Consider the following 19,189-nt stretch of genomic DNA (forward strand, 5'->3'; position numbering starts at 1 on the left):
GGTTAGGATTCAGCGCTTTCACTGCTGTGGTCCAAGTTCAATTCCTGGTGGGGGAAGTAAGATTTCACAAGCAGCACAGTGGCCAACGCAATTTTTTAAATAAATAAGAGCACAGGAGTCAAGTTGTTCTCACCAGGCAAAAATGAGATCATAAATCACAATAATTTAACTGTGAAAGATGTTTAAGTTCATAAATAATAAAAGGTATCACCATTTTGCCATCTATAACAGACGCAGGATGGCCACTAACATCACAAAAAAAGAACATCGGAGGTTACTCGTCTCCTGATACAATTATACAATACCGACTATTATACAGTCCTGAAACAGAAAATTAAACTTTATGTGCTGAAGAACAGCAACAAAATCAATTACTGTGTGTCTTTACCACTTCAATCTGACTTCCACTAAAGCAGAAGTGGAAATGTAATTAGAATTATGTAATTAATAAAACTGACTTTAAAAGACACAAATAAAATTTGTAAGCTTACAGAAACTATGCCTTTTTTTCGAGCTTTTTGTGGAACACCTATAAACACTGGTTGTAAAATAAACTACAAACAAAACTTTACTTAATTCTAACGTGGATATTACATTGGCCTGAGTCTGATTATAATAAAATGTAAATTAGAAAATATTAACCAAGTGTAACAAAAAGAAACCAAATCATTTAAAAGCATGCATATGAGTCAATTAAATAATCACTTTCAGACTTAAGGTAGACTCCTCCATGAGGTACTTCCTTTAAAATCATATTCAGTCAATAATGACTATTCTTACTGTTATCAATCAGCATTATTCTGAATCCAGATGAAAGAGTAAACTAGAAACAAAAATAATGATAACTGTTTCAGGAAAGGCAGAATAGTACGACGTCAGTGCTATAATTATATCTAAAACATCTGAAAGTGTTAGTCGCTCAGTCATGTCCAACTCTCTGGGACTCCACGGACTGTAGCCTGCCAGGCTCCTCTGTCCATGGAATTCTCCAGGCAAGAATACAGGAGTGGGCTGCCGTTCCCTTTCTCCAGGGGATCTTCCCAATCCAGGGATCAAACCTGCATCTCCTGCATGGCAAGGCGATTCTTTATCATCTAAGCCACCAGGGAGCCCTGAAACAATCAACTAAAAAACCACTTTTAGACTATATAAGAAAATTTGCAGAACAGTTTTTTTAAAAGTCAGCAGTGTATGGCTCCCAAACAAAAAAGAACAATAGTTGAAGAAATACTGCTCCATTCATAATACCAACAAATGATTAATTAGAAATATCTCTAAAGAAAAGTGCAAGAGTTAATTTTAACACAATAAAAACTGTACTAAAATGTAAAACATTTGAATAAAAAGTGAGGCATAACAGGGAATTCTACTCAATACTCTATAATGGGAAAAGAATCTAAAAGGAAGAATCTAAAGAATCTAAAAAAGAGTGAATATATGTACAACTTACTTTGCTGTACAACTGAAACTAACCCAACAGTGTAAACAGACTATACTCCAATAAAAAAATTTTAAAGAGACACCCACAATTGCAAAAAAAAAAAAAATGTAGACAACAGGAATTTTTTTTAATGTGTTTTAATACCTGACAGCTAGGGCTAAACAACAAGTACTTTACAGCCAGGAAAACTAAGATGACCAATGAAATCCTTGACCAACTCCAAAATTAACTTATTTCATACAGTAACTTCAACTCCTCCCTCTACCAAAAAAATAAATATATATACTATCTCTACACTATATCAGCTCCAGTCTTTCTCTTCTGTTCCTAAGTGCAAGTCGCTCAGTCATGTCCAACTCTTTGCAACCCCGTGGACTCTTTGCAGCCTGCCAGATTCCTCTGTCCATGGCATTCTCCAGGCCAGAATACTGAAGCCGTTCCCTTCTCCAGGGGATCTTCCCAACCCAGGGATCAAACCCAGGTCTCCTGCATTGAAGGCGGGTTCTTTACCATCTGGGCCACCAGGGAATCCCTGTTCCTAAGGTGCCACGAAATAGAAAAAATTTTAAAAGGTAAAATTATCAGATAAATCTAGAGGATGGAGAATTACTTTGACTTCATTCCATGACTAAGTCCTGAAATGCATTACGTCAAAAATGTAGATATAGCTTCTCACTGCTAGAAACAGTAAATGAACAGATAAAATGAAAGGTTTTCTCATAAACCCACCTCTCCTCTTTTCACTCAATTATGTATTTATTCAAGCCAGTCCAGGTTCAATGTATGATACTGGATGCTTGGGGCTGGTGCACTGAGAAGACCCAGAGGGATGGTATGGGGAGGGAGGAGGGAGGGGGGTTCAGGATGGGGAACACGGGTATACCTGTGGCAGATTCATGCTGATGTATGGCAAAACCAATACAATACTGCAAAGTAATTAACCTCCAATTAAAATAAATTTATATTTAAAAAAAATTTTTTTAAGCATTTCTAGAACAAATAACATGTACAGTATGACCCAAATTGTTCCTTTAGGTCAAGAACTCAAAATCAGATGTAAGGAGACATTTACCAGAAAACTAAATAATATACTGAAGGAGGGGCATAAATGCAGTTTATCATTAGAATTTTGTGATTTTTTTTAACCAAAAGTTTCATTATATATAAGTCATTATTGAACCCAATCTTGAAAGATTAGAGAGCTGTCATGACTCTGAATAGGGAACTAAAGTTCAGTATAATCTGAGCAGTTGGGGAAAGAGGTGGTAAAAGGCACAAAAGACAGCTCTAGGTAAAGGAACACAGAAAAGCAACTTTCTGTGACAAGGTGAGGTGGGAGGGAGGTGCAAGAGGGAGGGGATAAACATATATTTATGGTTGATTCATATTGTTGTACAAGAGAAAACAATACAACATTGTAAAGCGATTAAAAATTTAAAAAAAAAAAAGAAGACACAGCCAAAAGAACATTACTTGTTCTAGTTCCCCTTCAAAAAAGTCAAACTGAGGATCAAGAAAAGGAATAGATTATCACAAACAACCAAATAAGGATGTTAATTCCAAGTGACTGCTGCCTGGGACGAAGGCAACAAAGGTGCTATCTACAGTGGAGGGTGTCTTTCGTTTCCATGTTAAGTTGCTTTGCAACTCCCAACATTATAATCAACTCTGGATAGAGAGAATAGTTATGTATTTCAACACAATAGCCAAGCAAGCATGAACAAAATGGTTCAACAAGTTTGCTAAGAATTCAAACTGCTCTATGTCAGTCTCATGGGCAAGTCATTTAATCTTCAGTGCATGTGTATGAAACTTGGGTTTCCTCACAAGGCTATGGGCATAGATAATTGATTAATGGGCTTGAAAGCCGTTCTTTGATTTAACTATGCTAGAATGGGGCTCCAGGTACCAGCTGTTTTCTTGTAAGTTTCCCAGATGTCTCACTATGTTTGAGAACCACTGCACCAATGACACCCCACTCCAGTACTCTTGCCTGGAGAATCCCATGGACGGAGGAGCCTGGTAGGCTGCAGTCCATGAGGTCGCTAAGAGTCGACATGACTGAGCGACTTCACTTTCACTTTTCACTTTCATGCACTGGAGAAGGAAATGGCAACCCACTCCAGTGTTCTTGACTGGAGACCCCCAAGGACGGCAGAGCCTGGTGGGCTGTCATCTTGGTGTCGCAGAGCTGGACATGAATGAAGCGATTTAGCAGCAGCAGCAGCAGTACCTAAGCAGACTGACGGGAGCATAATTTATGTTTTTTAAAATCTACTTAAATAATTAAAAATATAACACTAATTAAATGTTTCAATTTTATTTCTTGTGAGGCTAAACATATCTTAAGATAATTTGCCTTTAAAAAATATAAAAAAATAATACCTTAAAAAAGGGGGGGGCAACTCAGAAAATAAACAATGAGTTAAGTTATAGATTATAAGACAATGTTCCTTCAACATCTATACTGAACCATGCTGGAAACATGTGGATAGGACAACAAACCTATACATCTTCTTTCCTTTATTTTTTTAACCAACTATAAGTTGCCTCCTTGAGAACTGAGAGGAAAATATTACTGGGGAGGGGGAAATTATTATTTTATCAGGAAAGCAATATATACTTATTTAAATGATTCAAATAGTACAGCAAGCATACAAATTTGAAAACTGTTGCCTATGACTGTTAATAGCCTAGATAATATCCTTCCTGACTTTATTTATATACAAATGTACATATGTATATACTTTTCAAAAACACAAATGTAATGATAATATAGATATTGTTTACTACTTATTATTTTTTTTTACTTAACGGAAGCTCAAACCACTGTTCAATGCCTATAAAATGTGGTGGCAGAGGCCTCTGCATCACTAATATTTAACCAGAGATGAAACAAGGTGAACACTGAGAACCTTTTTTTTGCAACTGACTGAACATACAAGTATACCTTGAGAAATACGACGACTTAAGTATTGTAGCTCCTCCAGGGCTAGTTCTATTTTTAAAACAAAAAACCAAAAAACCTTCAAACTGACAATAAATATCTGACCAAGTTAAACAAACTGGTTTAAAACACACTGAGAGTAGGTTTCCAAAACCCTGAAAGCCAGGTCTGTCATCTTTATCAAGTGTAGCATAATACCTCTGATGGAAGGCACTAAAGGAACAAAGAGACCCGAGGTTTACTCTCCTCTTTACCCCCACCTACCACAGGCTGAATAACACTGGAGTTTCAGCATATTATATGTCAGAGTTATGTCCTCTACAACTTACTCAAATTGACACAACAATCTCTAGTAAAGTCATTCACTATTAACACCTAATGATGCCTCTACTTTTCTCTCAGTTGCTTCTCTTGACGCATAGATAAGCGGCATTCATTTCTCAAAACGTTTAACTATCATTTAAGAGCCAGACATGGATGGCAACAGGCAATGCACACATAAATAAGTAACAAACGGCCCTACAGCATGCAGCCTAGAGAGAGGGACAGACAACTGACCAATTCAATATGACGGTCTGAGTACAGACTAACACATGTGCTCAATCTGCCCCACCTCTGTTCTCACACATTAAACATCTTCCTCCAAATTCTTCCTTACCTAATCAAATCCTATCTCAAGGCTCAGCTGCAGTTTTCCCAGGTGACACAGCCCAGGGCAGCTTTCCTTACTCTGGACATATGGTTAAGAGCAAAAGCCTTGTGGTCAGCAAGCAAATTGCCTGTTACATAATAACCTAAGATTCATTTCTTCAAAGGTAAAACTGAATAAATGTCAGTCAGTGAAACTGCTCAGTTATGTTCGACTCTTTGCAATCCCATGGACTGTAGCCTACCAGGCTCCTCCATCCATGGAATGTTCCAGGCAAGAGTACTGGAGTGGGTTGCCATTTCCATCTCCAGGGCATCTTCCCGAACGGGGCATCGAACCCAGGTCTCCCGCACTGCAGGCAAATGCTTTACCGTTTGAGCTACCAGGGAAGCTGAGATAATAAATGTACCTATAGTTAATTGTGAAAATCAAATGAAATAACAAATATAAAGCCTTTAGCATACTGCTGGCACATACTGAGCCCTCAACAGATGGTAGGTAGTATCTATACCACTCATTTAACAATCTATGGGGCTTCCTGGTGGCTCAGTTGGTAAAGAATCTGCCTGCAATGCAGGAGGGAAAGTGAAAGTGAAAGCGGCTCGGTCGTGTCCAACCCTGCAACCCCATGGACTGTCTATGGAATTCTCCAGGCCAGAATACTGGAGTGGGTAGCCTTTCCCTTCTCCAGGGGATCTTCTCAACCCAGAGATCAAAACCCAGGGCTCCCACACTGCAGGCGGATTCTTTACCAATTGAGCTATCAGGGAAGCAATGCAGGAGACCTGGGTTTAATTCCTAGGTCAGGAAGATCCCCTGATAAGGGAATGGCTACCACTCCAGTGGTAACGGGGAATGCTCCCTTGTAAAATCCCTTGGGTCACTGACATTTGGGGGGCTTCCTTGGTGCCTCAGCGGTAAAGAATCTGCCTGCAATGTGGGAGACCTGGGTTCAATCCTTGGGTCAGGAAAATTCCCTGGAGGAGGACATGGCAAGCCACTCCAGTATTCTTGCCTGGAGAATCCCACGGGCAGAGAAGCCTGGCAGGCTACAGTCCACAGGGTCACATAAAGTTGGGCGTGACTGAGTGTGTGTGCATGCACTGATATTTTTAAACTGTTGAGACTTTTTATTTTCATCCTTTGTATCTTGATAGCTCAATAAGTAGGTGTGGATTATATATCTAAAGTATTAAAAGAAACTTGAAAAATGAGTAGCTTTCTAAATTTTTTGGCCACAATCCACAGTAATAAATACAGAATGTAGTATACACAAAAACATATGTATAATTGAAACAACAGTCATGATCATTCACTTTTATTACTCTAAATTCACTCTAATAATTTTAGTCTAGTTCAACAAATCAAACCAAATCACACCCAATGTGGTTGAGACCTCTAAACTGAATTCACAGCTCTTTGGTCATAACCCCAAATTCGGGTTAAAACACTTAAAAATGAAACTTTGGATGAAATATTATGAGAATTCCACACACAAACAAAAAAACAAAACATAGTGAAAAGGTCTTAGGATATCTGTCTGTTAAACTTTGAGTTTATTTTAAAAGCCATACTTCTAAAATCATTCCTAAGTTGTTAAATCACAACTTTTCTCCTGCTATACACCAAATAGGGACCTCTGTTTTGTATATGTTGACAGAACTTTGAGAATATTTTATTAACTAGGATCTCTGGAAGTAACCTACCTTCCCTCAGAACACAAGCTATGCCAACTAAACTCTTCAGAAATGTGTCCAAAATACAAGCACTCATGAACATTCATAAAATTTCTTGCTATAAAAACTTCCTTCATCCCTGGCTTAAAAAAAGGAAGATGTCATACAGAGAACTAGTGGTTACCAGTGGGGAAAGGTAAGAGGGAGGGGCAATATAGGAGGAGAGAATTAAGAAGTACAAACTATTATGTATAAAATAAGCTACAAGGACATACTTTACAATACAAGGACTATAACCATTATTTTACAGTTAACTATAAATGGATTCCTTTGTGGCTAAGCTGGTAAAGATTCCACCTGCAATGCAGGAGACCTGGGTTCGATCCCTGGGTTGGGAAGATCCCTTGGAAAAGGGCAAGGCTATCCACTCCAGTATTCTGACCTGGAGAATTCCATGGACTGTATAGTCCAAGGGGTCGCAAAGGGTTGGACTCGACTGAGTGACTTTCACTTCATAAATGGAGTACAGTCTTTAAAAATTGTGAATCATCTTGTATACCTGTAAGATATATCGAAAATCAACTATACTTCAACTAAAAAAATTAAGTAGAAAGGAAAAAAGAGAACTGTCAGAAAATGAAATGAAACACCCACACTTAACAACCCAAAGATTACTAACATATTCTATTTAAGCTGCCTACCATTACAAGATTATAAAGCATTTTTAATAATTCTTAAGCAATTTCCAACTTACTTGAACTAAAATACTATTTTCACATCCATTTCACAGCTGCAATGGTGTTAAGTTTTTTTCTTAGAAAGGGAAAAGGCCTTTATTACATTTTCTTAACTCTAAAATTTAGGATCTAGGTATTATTATTATTTTTAAAGCCAAATTAGCATAAAAAGGTAATGACCACTACCAAAATTTTACGGTTCATCTACCAAAAAATTGTAGTAACAATACTCTAAATTTTTAAACACTAAATATTTAACAATAATGATGATAGCTTTATTTTTAAATGAGGATTTCAAACTCCCTGATGCAACTGATACAATCTGCTCTCTTCTGTAAATAACTGTTAAAATCCATTCCCTTTACCCTCCCTCTCTCTTTAGGTTACACCATTCTCTTCCTCAACCAAGATGCTCCTTCCCTCCACTTCTTTGGTTAAACATATACTTTCTTTTGAACCCAATATTAAAATAGATCTCACCCCAAATTCATTTTTCTCCCTTTTGACTGTCAAAGTAATAATTCATTAGAAACTGCAGAATGTTTTAGTTGACAATGAAACAGTTAATTCTAACATTACTGAGTACCTATGAATGTATATATGCTATCCTATATGCCGGGGGTGCAATGCTGCTGCTGCTGCTAAGTCATTTTAGTCGTGTCCAACTCTGTGCGACCCCATAGATGGCAGCCCACCAGGCTCCGCCATCCCTGGGATTCTCTAGGCAAGAAAACTGGAGTGGGTTGCCATTTCCTTCTCCAATGCATGAAAGTGAAAAGTGAAAGTGAAGTCCCTCAGTTGTGTCTGACTCTTGGTGACCCCATGGACTGCAGCCTACCAGGTTCCTCTGTCGCTGGGATTTTCCAGGCAAGAGTACTGGAGTGGGGTGCCATTGGGGATGCAATGATGGAGAAGTAAATATCAAAGACTCTGACCCCAAAAAAGCTCACAGTAGAGGGAAGGTAGGTACACAAAGAACATTAAAGCATGAATAAGGAATCACAAGAGAGTACACTAAAAGGGAAGAAATGCCTAGGCCGAATATGGAAGTAGCCAACTTCAGGATTCCAAATGGGAATATTTATAGTGTGTGCTGCTTTTAACACTCCAGTGGCCAGTCTCAATGAATGCAGAGGGTTTTGGTTGTTGTTTGCTAGATGCTGCTTTCATTATCATGTTCTCAGCTTGCTTTTCACGTGGTACACATGAGATTTAGGTCTAAATTTTCCACAAAGGTTGGAGGGAAACACAGATTTGAATTTTATATTTAAAATTGGGGAGGGAGGTTCACTAGAAATGAGTAGCATTTAACAGCAAAAAGAGAATCTCTAGGTTCTACAATGAGAACAACAGGTTTAGAAGTTGTGCACTTATTCACCAGTAATTGCCCCTTAAAAAACATTAGGAATTTGCCTCTTTCACTTCAATTAAGAACATTTACTTCAAGACAATTTCATTTAATAAACACTTCACCAAGAGCACTTGAAAAAATTGTTTTTAAGTAATAAATTCAGCTCTCAAAAGAAAACAAATAGTACTGTTTTACTAATTTTTTTCTAACTGCCTTTTTCAGTGTCTCAATGAAGGGCATGAAAAACATACTTGTCAAGAGTGTGAATTTTTAAGTAATACGCTTAGCGTTCATATTTTCTTCACCTTCCAATTTTTTGATGGAGTTATACCTTGCTTGCTCTGTTCTAAATGAACAAAAATGTGCACTAAGAGAAAAAGAACACTCTGGAACTCCCCTGGAGGGCAAAATTCTTTCACTGATATAACCCCATTGTCAAAAACAGTGCCCAGCCCATACAAGGCACTCACAAAATAATCTGCTCAGACTCCTGCCTCTACTACTTTGCATCAGGCTGTGTATTAATGTATTGAACCTCACAGTACAGCCAAAAGCAAAAGAAGAGATAATTCAACACAGACTTTGTTACCCCAGGATTGATTCTATGTCTTCAAAGTTGAGGGGGAAAGAAAGATATTACAATATGAAAACATTCACGAATGAACTATTTCTTTTCTCTCTGTCCATGAGGTCTGTTTACAGTAAACCTTAAACAAAACCATGCAAATGAAATGGAAACTAAAGAGTAAAATCACAAATTCTGCAAAAAAGTCAAATCAACTTCATGAGGCTGATCAACATAAATTGTTACTTTTTTTTAAAGTTTGATAATGACATGAGTATTGATTTTTTGTTTCATTCCTTCTCCCTTAAAGATATATATACCAGAAATATTTATGAATGAAGAATATGCTTCCAAAAAAAAAAAAGGTTTAAGGGTGTGGTGGTAAGAGGAACATGATGGGCCCTGAGTTGATAACTGCTGAACATGGGTGATGGGTACACCCAGGTTCATTATATTATTCTTTCCTCTCTTGTATATGTTTGGCATTTTTCCATAATAAAAAATACTTAAAGAAAAAAGTTCTATTCACATCAGAATCTGTCAATGACAAAGGAGCCAAAAATATACAATGGAGAAATGGCAATCTCTTTAACAAGTGGTGCTGGGAAAACTGGTCAAACACTTGTAAACAAATGAAACTAGAATACTTTCTAACACCATACACAAAAATAATCTCAAAATGGATTAAAGATCTAAATGTGAGACTAGAAACTATAAAACTCCTAGAGAAAAATATAGGCAAAACACTCTCTGACATAAATCATAGCAAGATCTTCTATGACCCTCTATGGAAATAAAAGCAAAAATAAACAAATGGGACCTAATTAAACTTAAAACCTTTTGCACAATGAAGTAAACTATAAGCAAGGTGAAAAGACAGCCTTCAGAGTGGGAGAAAATAATAGCAATCGAACAACTGACAAAGAATTAATCTCAAAAATATACAAGCAGCTCATGCAGCTCAATACCAGAAAAATGAACAACCCAATCAAAAAAAGGCCAAAGAACTAAACAGACATTTCTCCAAAGAAGGCTAACAAAAACTTGAAAAGATGCTCAACATCACTCATTATCAGAGAAATGCAAATCAAAACCACAATAAGGTACCATCTCATCCTGGCCAGAATGGCTGCTATCAAAAATTCTACAAACAATAAATGCTGAAGAGGGTGTGGAGAAAAAGGAACCCTCTTACACTGTTGGTGGGAATGCAAACTAGTACAGCCACTATGGAGAACAGTGTGGAGATTCCTTAAAAAACTGGAAACAGAACTGCCATATGACCCAGCAATCCCACTGCTGGGCATACACACCGAGGAAGTCAAAACTGAAACAAACAAGTACTCCAATGTTCATCGCAGCACTGTTTACAATAGCTAGGACATGGAAGCAACCTAGATGTCCACTGGCAGACGAGTGGATAAGAAAGTTGCGGTACATATACACAGTGGAATATTACTCAGCTACTAAAAAGAACGCCTTTGAATCAGTTCTAATGAGGTGGATGAAACTGGAGCCTATGATACAGAGTGAAGTAAGTCAGAAAGAAAAACACCAATACAGTATATTAACGCATATAATATGGAATTTAGAAAGACGGTAACAATGACTCTATATGCAAGACAGCAAGAGACACAGATGTAAGGAACAGACTTTTGGACTCTGTGGGAGAAGGCAAGGGTGGGATGATTTGAGAGAACAGCATTGAAACTTGTATATTACCATATGTGAAGTAGATCAGCAGTCCAAGTTCGATGCATGAAACAGGGCACTCAAAGTCGGTGCACTGGGACAACCCAGAAGGTTGGGAGGGATGGGGGGCACATGTACACCCGTGGCTGATTCACGTCAATGTATTATAAAAACCACCACAATACTGTAAAGTAATTAGCCTCCAATTAAAATAAATTAATTAATTTAAAAAATTTTAATGGGATTTTGCCACTTACTTGGCAAAATGTGACTTTAGCAAGCTATTTAATCTCTACTGGTGATAGTTTTTTTAAATCTTAACAGGCCAAGTTCAATATACATGTAATCTAATAAAACAGAATGTTTCACTCTATCTTTAAAAGTAAAGAATCTGTCAATGACAAATGAGACTCTGGAAGAAGCAGCCAGTTAGCTAGTGAAAAGAAAACTGACAAGACATTTTAAAAGAAAAATCCCTGGAAAATGGGAAGGGCCTCAAATATTTTTAAAAATTGATGTTTGACATTGCTATGAAAAATCAAACTTATGCCCATGTAGGGACAGGGGGTATACGAGAACTCGGCACTTTCTGCTCAATTTTGCTCTGAACCTAAATCTGCTCTAAAGAATAGTATGTTAGTTTAAAACAAAACAAAAACATGAAAGATAACTCATCATACAACTTTAGCAGAAAAATTCTTGTCTCCAAAATCAATTAATTCATTTATTTTGTTTTTCCCTATGAACAATCAACTCAAAAATTTGTTTTTCCCTATGAACAATCAACTGAAAAATCTCACTACAAAATTTAGGGTCCTGTTTTGAGTGTGGCCATTTAATAACAAACACAAACTTTTTTCTATCACTTTCTCTAACTGGTTCTCACTGACGAATACGGCAATTTGCCAAGATTTCAAGATTCTTTTACAAATAAAAAGCTTATCTTTATTGTGTACTTCACAATTTCATTACTCAAATATTAGATATTCTGTTAAGTACATCATATTAATAAACAATTGAAATTTAGCATTTTCTTCTTTCTTCTCCAACAGAGAGAGGATGTGAATTTGGGTGTTCCTAGGGTCACGAATTACTTTCCAGAAGAGGAGGTTAATATATTTGATAATGTATATCTTGACTAAACAAGTTCCCAGTGGTTATATAATCTTATTAAATACACAATTCAGTTTAATCCAATTCCTATCTAGTAAGGCCACATAATATTCTTAATAATAATTAACCATGGGAACTACAGTTTAATTAGCAAATGAAATGATTCTCAGTGTAATACAATCATTTCATTATAAAACAGCAGAAAATTGTAACATTTCCACTGAAACAAAGCATCTAAATTTGTTCCATAATACTCCAAATTCACATATTCTGCTAAAATAAACATTCTAGTTAAAAATAAGGAACACAAAAGAAATGATAAAAATTTGTGTTTAATATTTTGCTTTTATGAAAGGGTCTGCTGCTAAGTTTTAGGCTTGAAAAACCATTTCTAGTCTACACTACCACTCTCCAGAAGAGGACTCTAAAGCTCAGAAAGGATAAGCAAGACCAAGACAGCAACAGCAGCAAAGCCAGGTACAGATAAACCTCTTTTGCCTAGATTTCACTGCCTCTCAGGAAAAGTCCAAGAGGACAAGGAAGAAAAAGCAAACTTCAAAATTACCTTTCTTCAGCTCCTTTCATTCTCCACATGGGCCAAACCAATTTACAGATATCTTTCACTGAGTGTCCAGGAGGTGTCTTGACAGCTGTGTTCCAAAGACCATTAGTTTGTACCTCTTTTCTCTAATTTGTTTCCTTGCTTCTTAAAAACTAGTCCCCTGATGTATTACGTCACACAATCTGTCCTCAACAGGCAGTACTAATACTTTAAGCTGTCTGGACAAGAGACCTTGAATTATAACATGAGGACAATTTCTACAATACACAGAAATAACTTTTCTTCACAGAGAACTGCTAAACAGACCTGCAAGACTTAAGAAGGATTGAAATGTAATTATAGCCATCAAAATAAAACAGAAAGTTTAAAAAAAAAATTGGAGAGAGTCTGAGTATCTCCTGAAGGAGAACTCTACCCAGTCCTGCAACACCCAGATTGGGGATGTACTGGTCAGGGATCCAATCTCAGTATCCCTGAACAGTATTTACATTCTGGGCTTCTTTGGGAATGCACTTGATCTGGACAACTATTTCCAGTACTTTACAAACTGCTCCAACAGTCCTTGTAGAAAGATACACACCGGCTTATTTTAGGCTTTACAGGATTAAAAAAAAAAAAAAAAATCATACCAGAGCAGGAATGTTTCTCAGGAATTATTTAGTCCATCTCCCTCACTTCTCTCAAACGCATCCTGACACACATGATTAAAATAATTTGCCCACAATCACAGAGCTAGTGGGAGAAATTAGATTTTATTTTCATTACTACTTTCCATTTTTCTACAAAGTACTACGTATGGTCACTACTAAGGCAACGGCCAGCTATCATCACATGTTTTGGCCTCATGTAGATGTAAACTTGTGCAACACACACAAGGCTTAAAAAACAAGCACAACTATAAGCAGGTCACCTTAACATGACTTGGGAGAAAAAAATACACCCAAGATTACAACATGCCCCACCAAGTTCAAAATGTCATAGCGCAATCCCAAGAATCAGCTTGAAGAATTTAAACGTTCCAAAATAAAATTCTATCTAATAGCTTTTCTTCCTGGTTAATTAAGAGATAAATGGTTTGAGGTTTGCAGGTTATTAAGCCATATAACTGCAATCTTACCCTAAACACCAAGGACTGTTCTCCACTTTATTTTTAGCCCTTTCCAGGTAAAGATTCCTAACAAGCCCAAAACAATAAATATCCTGGCGTTAATTTGCCAAGCTTAGTAACAATAAAAATGTCAGAAAAAAGTGCTTAACTATGCCTGTGGAGATTCTCAATATATCCAAACCTGATACAAATTCACACACTGGTATATTTTTACATCCTGATTCTAAAGGAGCTGTTTGTGTCCCAAAAATGGTTATTCTCTGAAAAACCTAATCTAAGTGATTAAAATGAGGAATTACTGGAACTGACAAAATAACTTTATTTTTACAAGTGCCCAAGTAATGCAAAAACCTAGGAAACTCACTTGAAAAAAAACTATGAGTTTTAATCATTTATAAAACATTCTTCTGTTGTGACTAAAAGTGGTTCTTCTCCCTACCACAAACTTTACACTCTAATCAAGAGAAGAGTTGTTAACCTTGACATTTTATGGTCACTCTTTGAAAAGGGCAAACTAACTGTTTTAGTTTTGCTCCTTAATTTAAAAAGTAATTATTCCCACCACCACAGCCATTTAGGAATGAGAAATTTGTCAGAGGCTCCCTAATAATTGGTCGATAAGAATCATCCTGTGAGGAAATGTACAGAAGACTATTGCATTACAAAACCCTGAGTCATCACCCAGTTCACTCAGCAGATTTGGGTAAACAGTGGATAAGTGACTTATGTCTTGTGTGTTCACCCATCCATACCCACAAGCGTGAACATATAATGTTACTGGATTTTACGTACGTTAACCAAACAAGATACAGCAAAATTCTCTTTTAAAAAAGTTCTGACACAGTGAAGATGCCCACCTAGCAAATAAAGTCTCTAACCTTTCCCCCAATTGTATTTTACTCTGTTTACAGCCAGGTTATGCACCCCCCCCCCCCGCCCCCGCCCCCGCCCAAAGAACTGAAACTGATTTAAGTAATCTATATTCATCTGAACAGCTCATAAACTAACATAAGCCCGATACTAATAACGCCCAGGACAACCTGACAGCTCTCTTCTCTATTTTCCTTAGTATCGCACATTTCCAAAGGAAATGTCACACAGGAGTAACACACTTTTCCCGAGGTTCTCAGACTCGGCATTCTCAACATCAACGTCTGGTACACGGCCCGAGAACGCGCTGAGGGCTGATTTTAAATCAATCTTTTCAAGCAAACCCACAAAGCCTGAGAAAGCCCCCAAAAGCAGAACCTACAAGTTCCCTACGGCCTCCTTCCCATTCAGAAAGTTACCAGACACGAATTGAGAGATAGGAAGAGGCAGGGAAACGTAGGGGAAGAAAGAACCGGAGGCAACACCAGGAAAAGTCAAGAGTTGTTCGCCCGAATCCTCTGCTCCCTCCCGTCACCCGCAAAGGTTCAAGAAGAACCCTAGGGGGACCGCCCATCTCTTTTCCTGGGGGTCCAGTGGCCTTCCGGCTCCCTGGGGCTCCGAATATCGGAAGGCAACGACCCGAAACCTTGGGGAGAAGCACCTGCGAAAGACGTAGCGGGCTGGTGAAGACCGGGGAGATCCCGTGGGAAAGCGGCAGGGAAGCTCGAGTCGCGACCCTGGGGCTTACTGCACCGAAATGATCCTCTCGAACCGAGGCAGAGTCGGGGAGGGGGGGTGGTCCAGAGGTCCGCGGCGGACAAAGAGCCTCCCCCCGACCGCGGACGCCCTCACATCGAGCCTTTGCCTCCGGCCCATCCTGCAAGCCCTGGCACACTTACGTGGAGAGTTTCCTGGTCCAGAAGAGGCCCCCAGGCCACAGCTCTTGGAGCTGCACCGCCCGGCCCAGGTTGCTTTTGATCTGGGCCAGCTGCAAGTCGGACTCGGCGTCCAGCCGCTCGGCGTAGGGCAGCAGCTTGTTGTAGACGATCTCCTTCTGCGGGACGAAGCCTTGGGGGTCCGGACCCGGGCGCCCGCCCGGCTCCAGGGGATCCCTGCCGCCCGCCCGTTCGGCCGGCTCCATGAGACCAGGAACAGCCCCCTAACCCCCTCCCACCCTATCCCTCCCCGGCCCCCACCCCTCTCCGGGCTCCGCCTCCTCCGCGTCGTCGTCGCCCTACGGCCGCCGGCGGCCCGTCGCCCTCGGCCCGATCGCTGGGCCCCCTCCCCTGGCCGGCTCGCTGCTGTCCCCGCGCGGTCCCGGGTTCGTTGGCGGCTGCAGCGGCCGCTCCGCCCGCCCCGCACCGGCTCGGCTGGTGACGCTGCACCACCCGGCCCGGAGGTTCCGGATGGGCCTCAAGTCACTTCCGGGGCGGGGCGGGGCGGGGCGGGGCGACGGCGAGAGAGGAGGGGGCGGCGGCGGCGACGGTGGCGGCGGGAGCCCTGAGTGCCGCGCCTTCCTCGCCGTGGGCCGGGCTCGGAGCCCCCAACCCCAGGTCTTACCGGCCGAGCGCGAGGCTGTCCCACCGGAAACACGAGGCTGAGTTCCAAGCTATTGTCCTTCCTTGCGTGGGGTCGCGCGCCCTAAGTCGCCGTGGCCTCGGTCGAGGCAAACAGACGACGTAGTGCCCCACGCCGTTTATGGAAAAACCTAGGTACATCCCACTTGTTGCTTAAAGATTTTTTACCCTGTCCCCTCTAAACTCACGTCTTTCTGGCGTTCTTCTGGCCTCCTTTGTTTCAGAGAAAGGAATTCAATAAATATTCAACAAACATTAATTGAACCACTACTGTGTGTCAGACAGTCCTTTTAGGCCCTTGAGGTGCAAAGTTTCAGAACACCTGGTTTCTGCCTTCCAAGGACTTTACAGTAACGTGGAGCTGTTGACTAAGCAATTACAAAACAGAACTGCTCTTAATTGCTAGATAAGTATCTGATATCTTGAGACCATCTAAAGAGGACTTCAGACAGAACGGGGTGTCAGGTAGTTCTAGAAATGATACCTAAAGTTGAGGTTAAGGATTGAGTGCAAAATTTATTAGAAGAAAAAACAGCGTTCAAGAGGGAAGGGACATATACCTATGGCTGATTCATGTTGCTGTTTGGCAGAAACGAACACAATTATACAAAGCAATTATAGTTTGATTAAATAAGCAATTTAAAAAAAAAAGCTGAGGAAGCAGCTCAGACTGCAACCTTGCATTCTAGGAATTCAAAGTTCAAAATAAAGATTGTTTGCAGAGAGGGGAGTGAAGAATGAGACTTCAAAGGACATGCTAAGGAGTTTATAGAGCTTTATCTTAAAGGCAACAAGAAGCTGAAATTTTTTAAGCATTAAGAGTGGTATGGTAAAATTTACATTTCTGAAGAATCCCTCTGATTTTGTGCAGAGATGGATTAGAACAGACAGGGTTGGAAACTGGCAGATCCCATAAGGAGATGTGACATAATGGTGGGCTGCATGTTGGTTGAAATGATTCAAGAACTATTTCAGCAAGAATGGCCTGAGTTTCGTAGTTGATAGGATATGAAGAGTGAAACAGGGAAAAAGTCAGGACGGTGTCAGATTTTTGGCTTGGGAAACAGATATAAAGCACAGCAAAAACATCAATGGAGGCAGAATGCCTAAGGAATGGGAAAATATTTTCATGTATGAATCAGAACGGTCATCTAAAAGGGGATATAGCATATAGGTGAATTGGAGGGAATGATATAGAGAGTATTGTTAAAAGATAAACAGAGGCATAGTAAAAAAATTTAAGGGTTTACATGAGCAAAAATTGGTTAGAATTGGGCAACACCAAACCTGGAGCACAGACAGAAGCCAGGGAATGACGTATAAATTGCAGAAGCAAAGGAAGGAAATTATTTGATTGGCTACAGCTGAAAGCCTAGTTAGCTATCTTTGATTGTCTTTAGTGTTTAGATTTCATAATCTTGAGGCATTTACACACTTAGACTTTGGTTTGCTTACATAGCCCACCAAGGCATTAGAAACACCTTGGTCTATTGCCCTCCTTGTTTAATTAATTTAATATATGAATAGAATAGAGCCTTTGACCACAGTCTTAAGGAACTCCATGTTTAGAGATGGATAGATTTAAGGGCCTAGATCTGATAGAGTGCCTGATGAACTATGGAATGAGGTTTGTGACATTGTACAGGAGACAGGGATCAAGACCATCCCCATGGAAAAGAAATGCAAAAAAGCAAAATGGCTGTCTGGGGAAGCCTTACAAATAGCTGTGAAAAGAAGAGAAGCGAAAAGCCAAGGAGAAAAGATATAAGCATCTGAATGCAGAGTTCCAAAGACTAGCAAGAAGAGATAAGAAAGCCTTCTTCAGCGATCAGTGCAAAGAAATAGAGGAAAACAACAGAATGGGAAAGACTAGAGATCTCTTCAAGAAAATTAGAGATACCAAAGGAACATTTCATGCAAAGATGGGCTTGATAAAGGACAGAAATGGTATGGACCTAACAGAAGCAGAAGATAAGAAGAGATGGCAAGAATACACAGATGAACTGTACAAAAAGGATCTTCACGACCCGGATAATCACGATGGTGTGATCACTCATCTAGAGCCAGACATCCTGGAATGTGAAGTCAAGTGGGCCTTAGAAAGCATCACTACGAACAAAGCTAGTGGAAATGATGGAATTCCAGTTGAGCTGTTTCAAATACTGAAAGATGATGCTGTGAAAGTGCTGCACTCAATATGCCAGCAAATTTGGAAACCTCAGCAGTGGCCACAGGACTGGAAAAGGTCAGTTTTCATTCCAATCCCAAAGAAAGCCAATGCCAAAGAATGCTCAAACTACCGCACAATTGCACTCATCTCACATGCTAGTAAAGTAATGCTCAAAATCCTCCAAGCCAGGCTTTAGCAATACGTGAACCGTGAACTCCCTGATGTTCAAGCTGGTTTTAGAAAAGGCAGAGGAACCAGAGATCAAATTGCCAACATCCACTGGATCATGGAAAAAGCAAGAGTTCGAGAAAAACATCTATTTCTGCTTTATTGACTATGCCAAAGCCTTTGACTGTGTGGATCACAATAAACTGGAAAATTCTGGAAGAGATGGGAATACCAGACCACCTAACCTGCCTCTTGAGAAACCTATATGCAGGTCAGGAAGCAACAGTTAGAACTGGACATGGAACAACAGACTGGTTCCAAACAGGAAAAGGAGTACGTCAAGGCTGTATATTGTCACCCTGCTTATTTAACTTCTATGCAGAGTACATCATGAGAAACGCTGGACTGGAAGAAACACAAGCTGGAATCAAGATTGCTGGGAGAAATATCAATCACCTCAGATATGCAGATGACACCACCCTTATGGCAGAAATTGAAGAGGATCTAAAAAGCCTCTTGATGAAAGTGAAAGAGGAGAGTGAAAAAGTTGGCTTAAAGCTCAA

At 39.6% G+C, this 19,189-nt stretch overlaps 1 protein-coding gene across 1 annotated transcript in view; it reads right to left on the minus strand.

Moving 5' to 3' along the window:
• The window catches only part of PSME4 (proteasome activator subunit 4), a 96,151-nt gene extending 80,284 nt beyond the window's left edge, over positions 1-15,867 (minus strand). The window contains exon 1 of the mRNA XM_040224830.1: positions 15,611-15,867. Within this exon, the coding sequence (XP_040080764.1) occupies positions 15,611-15,852 (242 nt within the window). The 5' untranslated portion in view covers positions 15,853-15,867. The remainder of the gene's footprint in view (positions 1-15,610) is intronic.
• Between the last annotated feature and the right edge of the window lie 3,322 nt (positions 15,868-19,189).

This window comes from Oryx dammah, unplaced genomic scaffold, assembly GCF_014754425.2.
Source record: "Oryx dammah isolate SB20612 unplaced genomic scaffold, SCBI_Odam_1.1 HiC_scaffold_25, whole genome shotgun sequence".
Lineage (NCBI taxonomy): Eukaryota > Metazoa > Chordata > Mammalia > Artiodactyla > Bovidae > Oryx > Oryx dammah.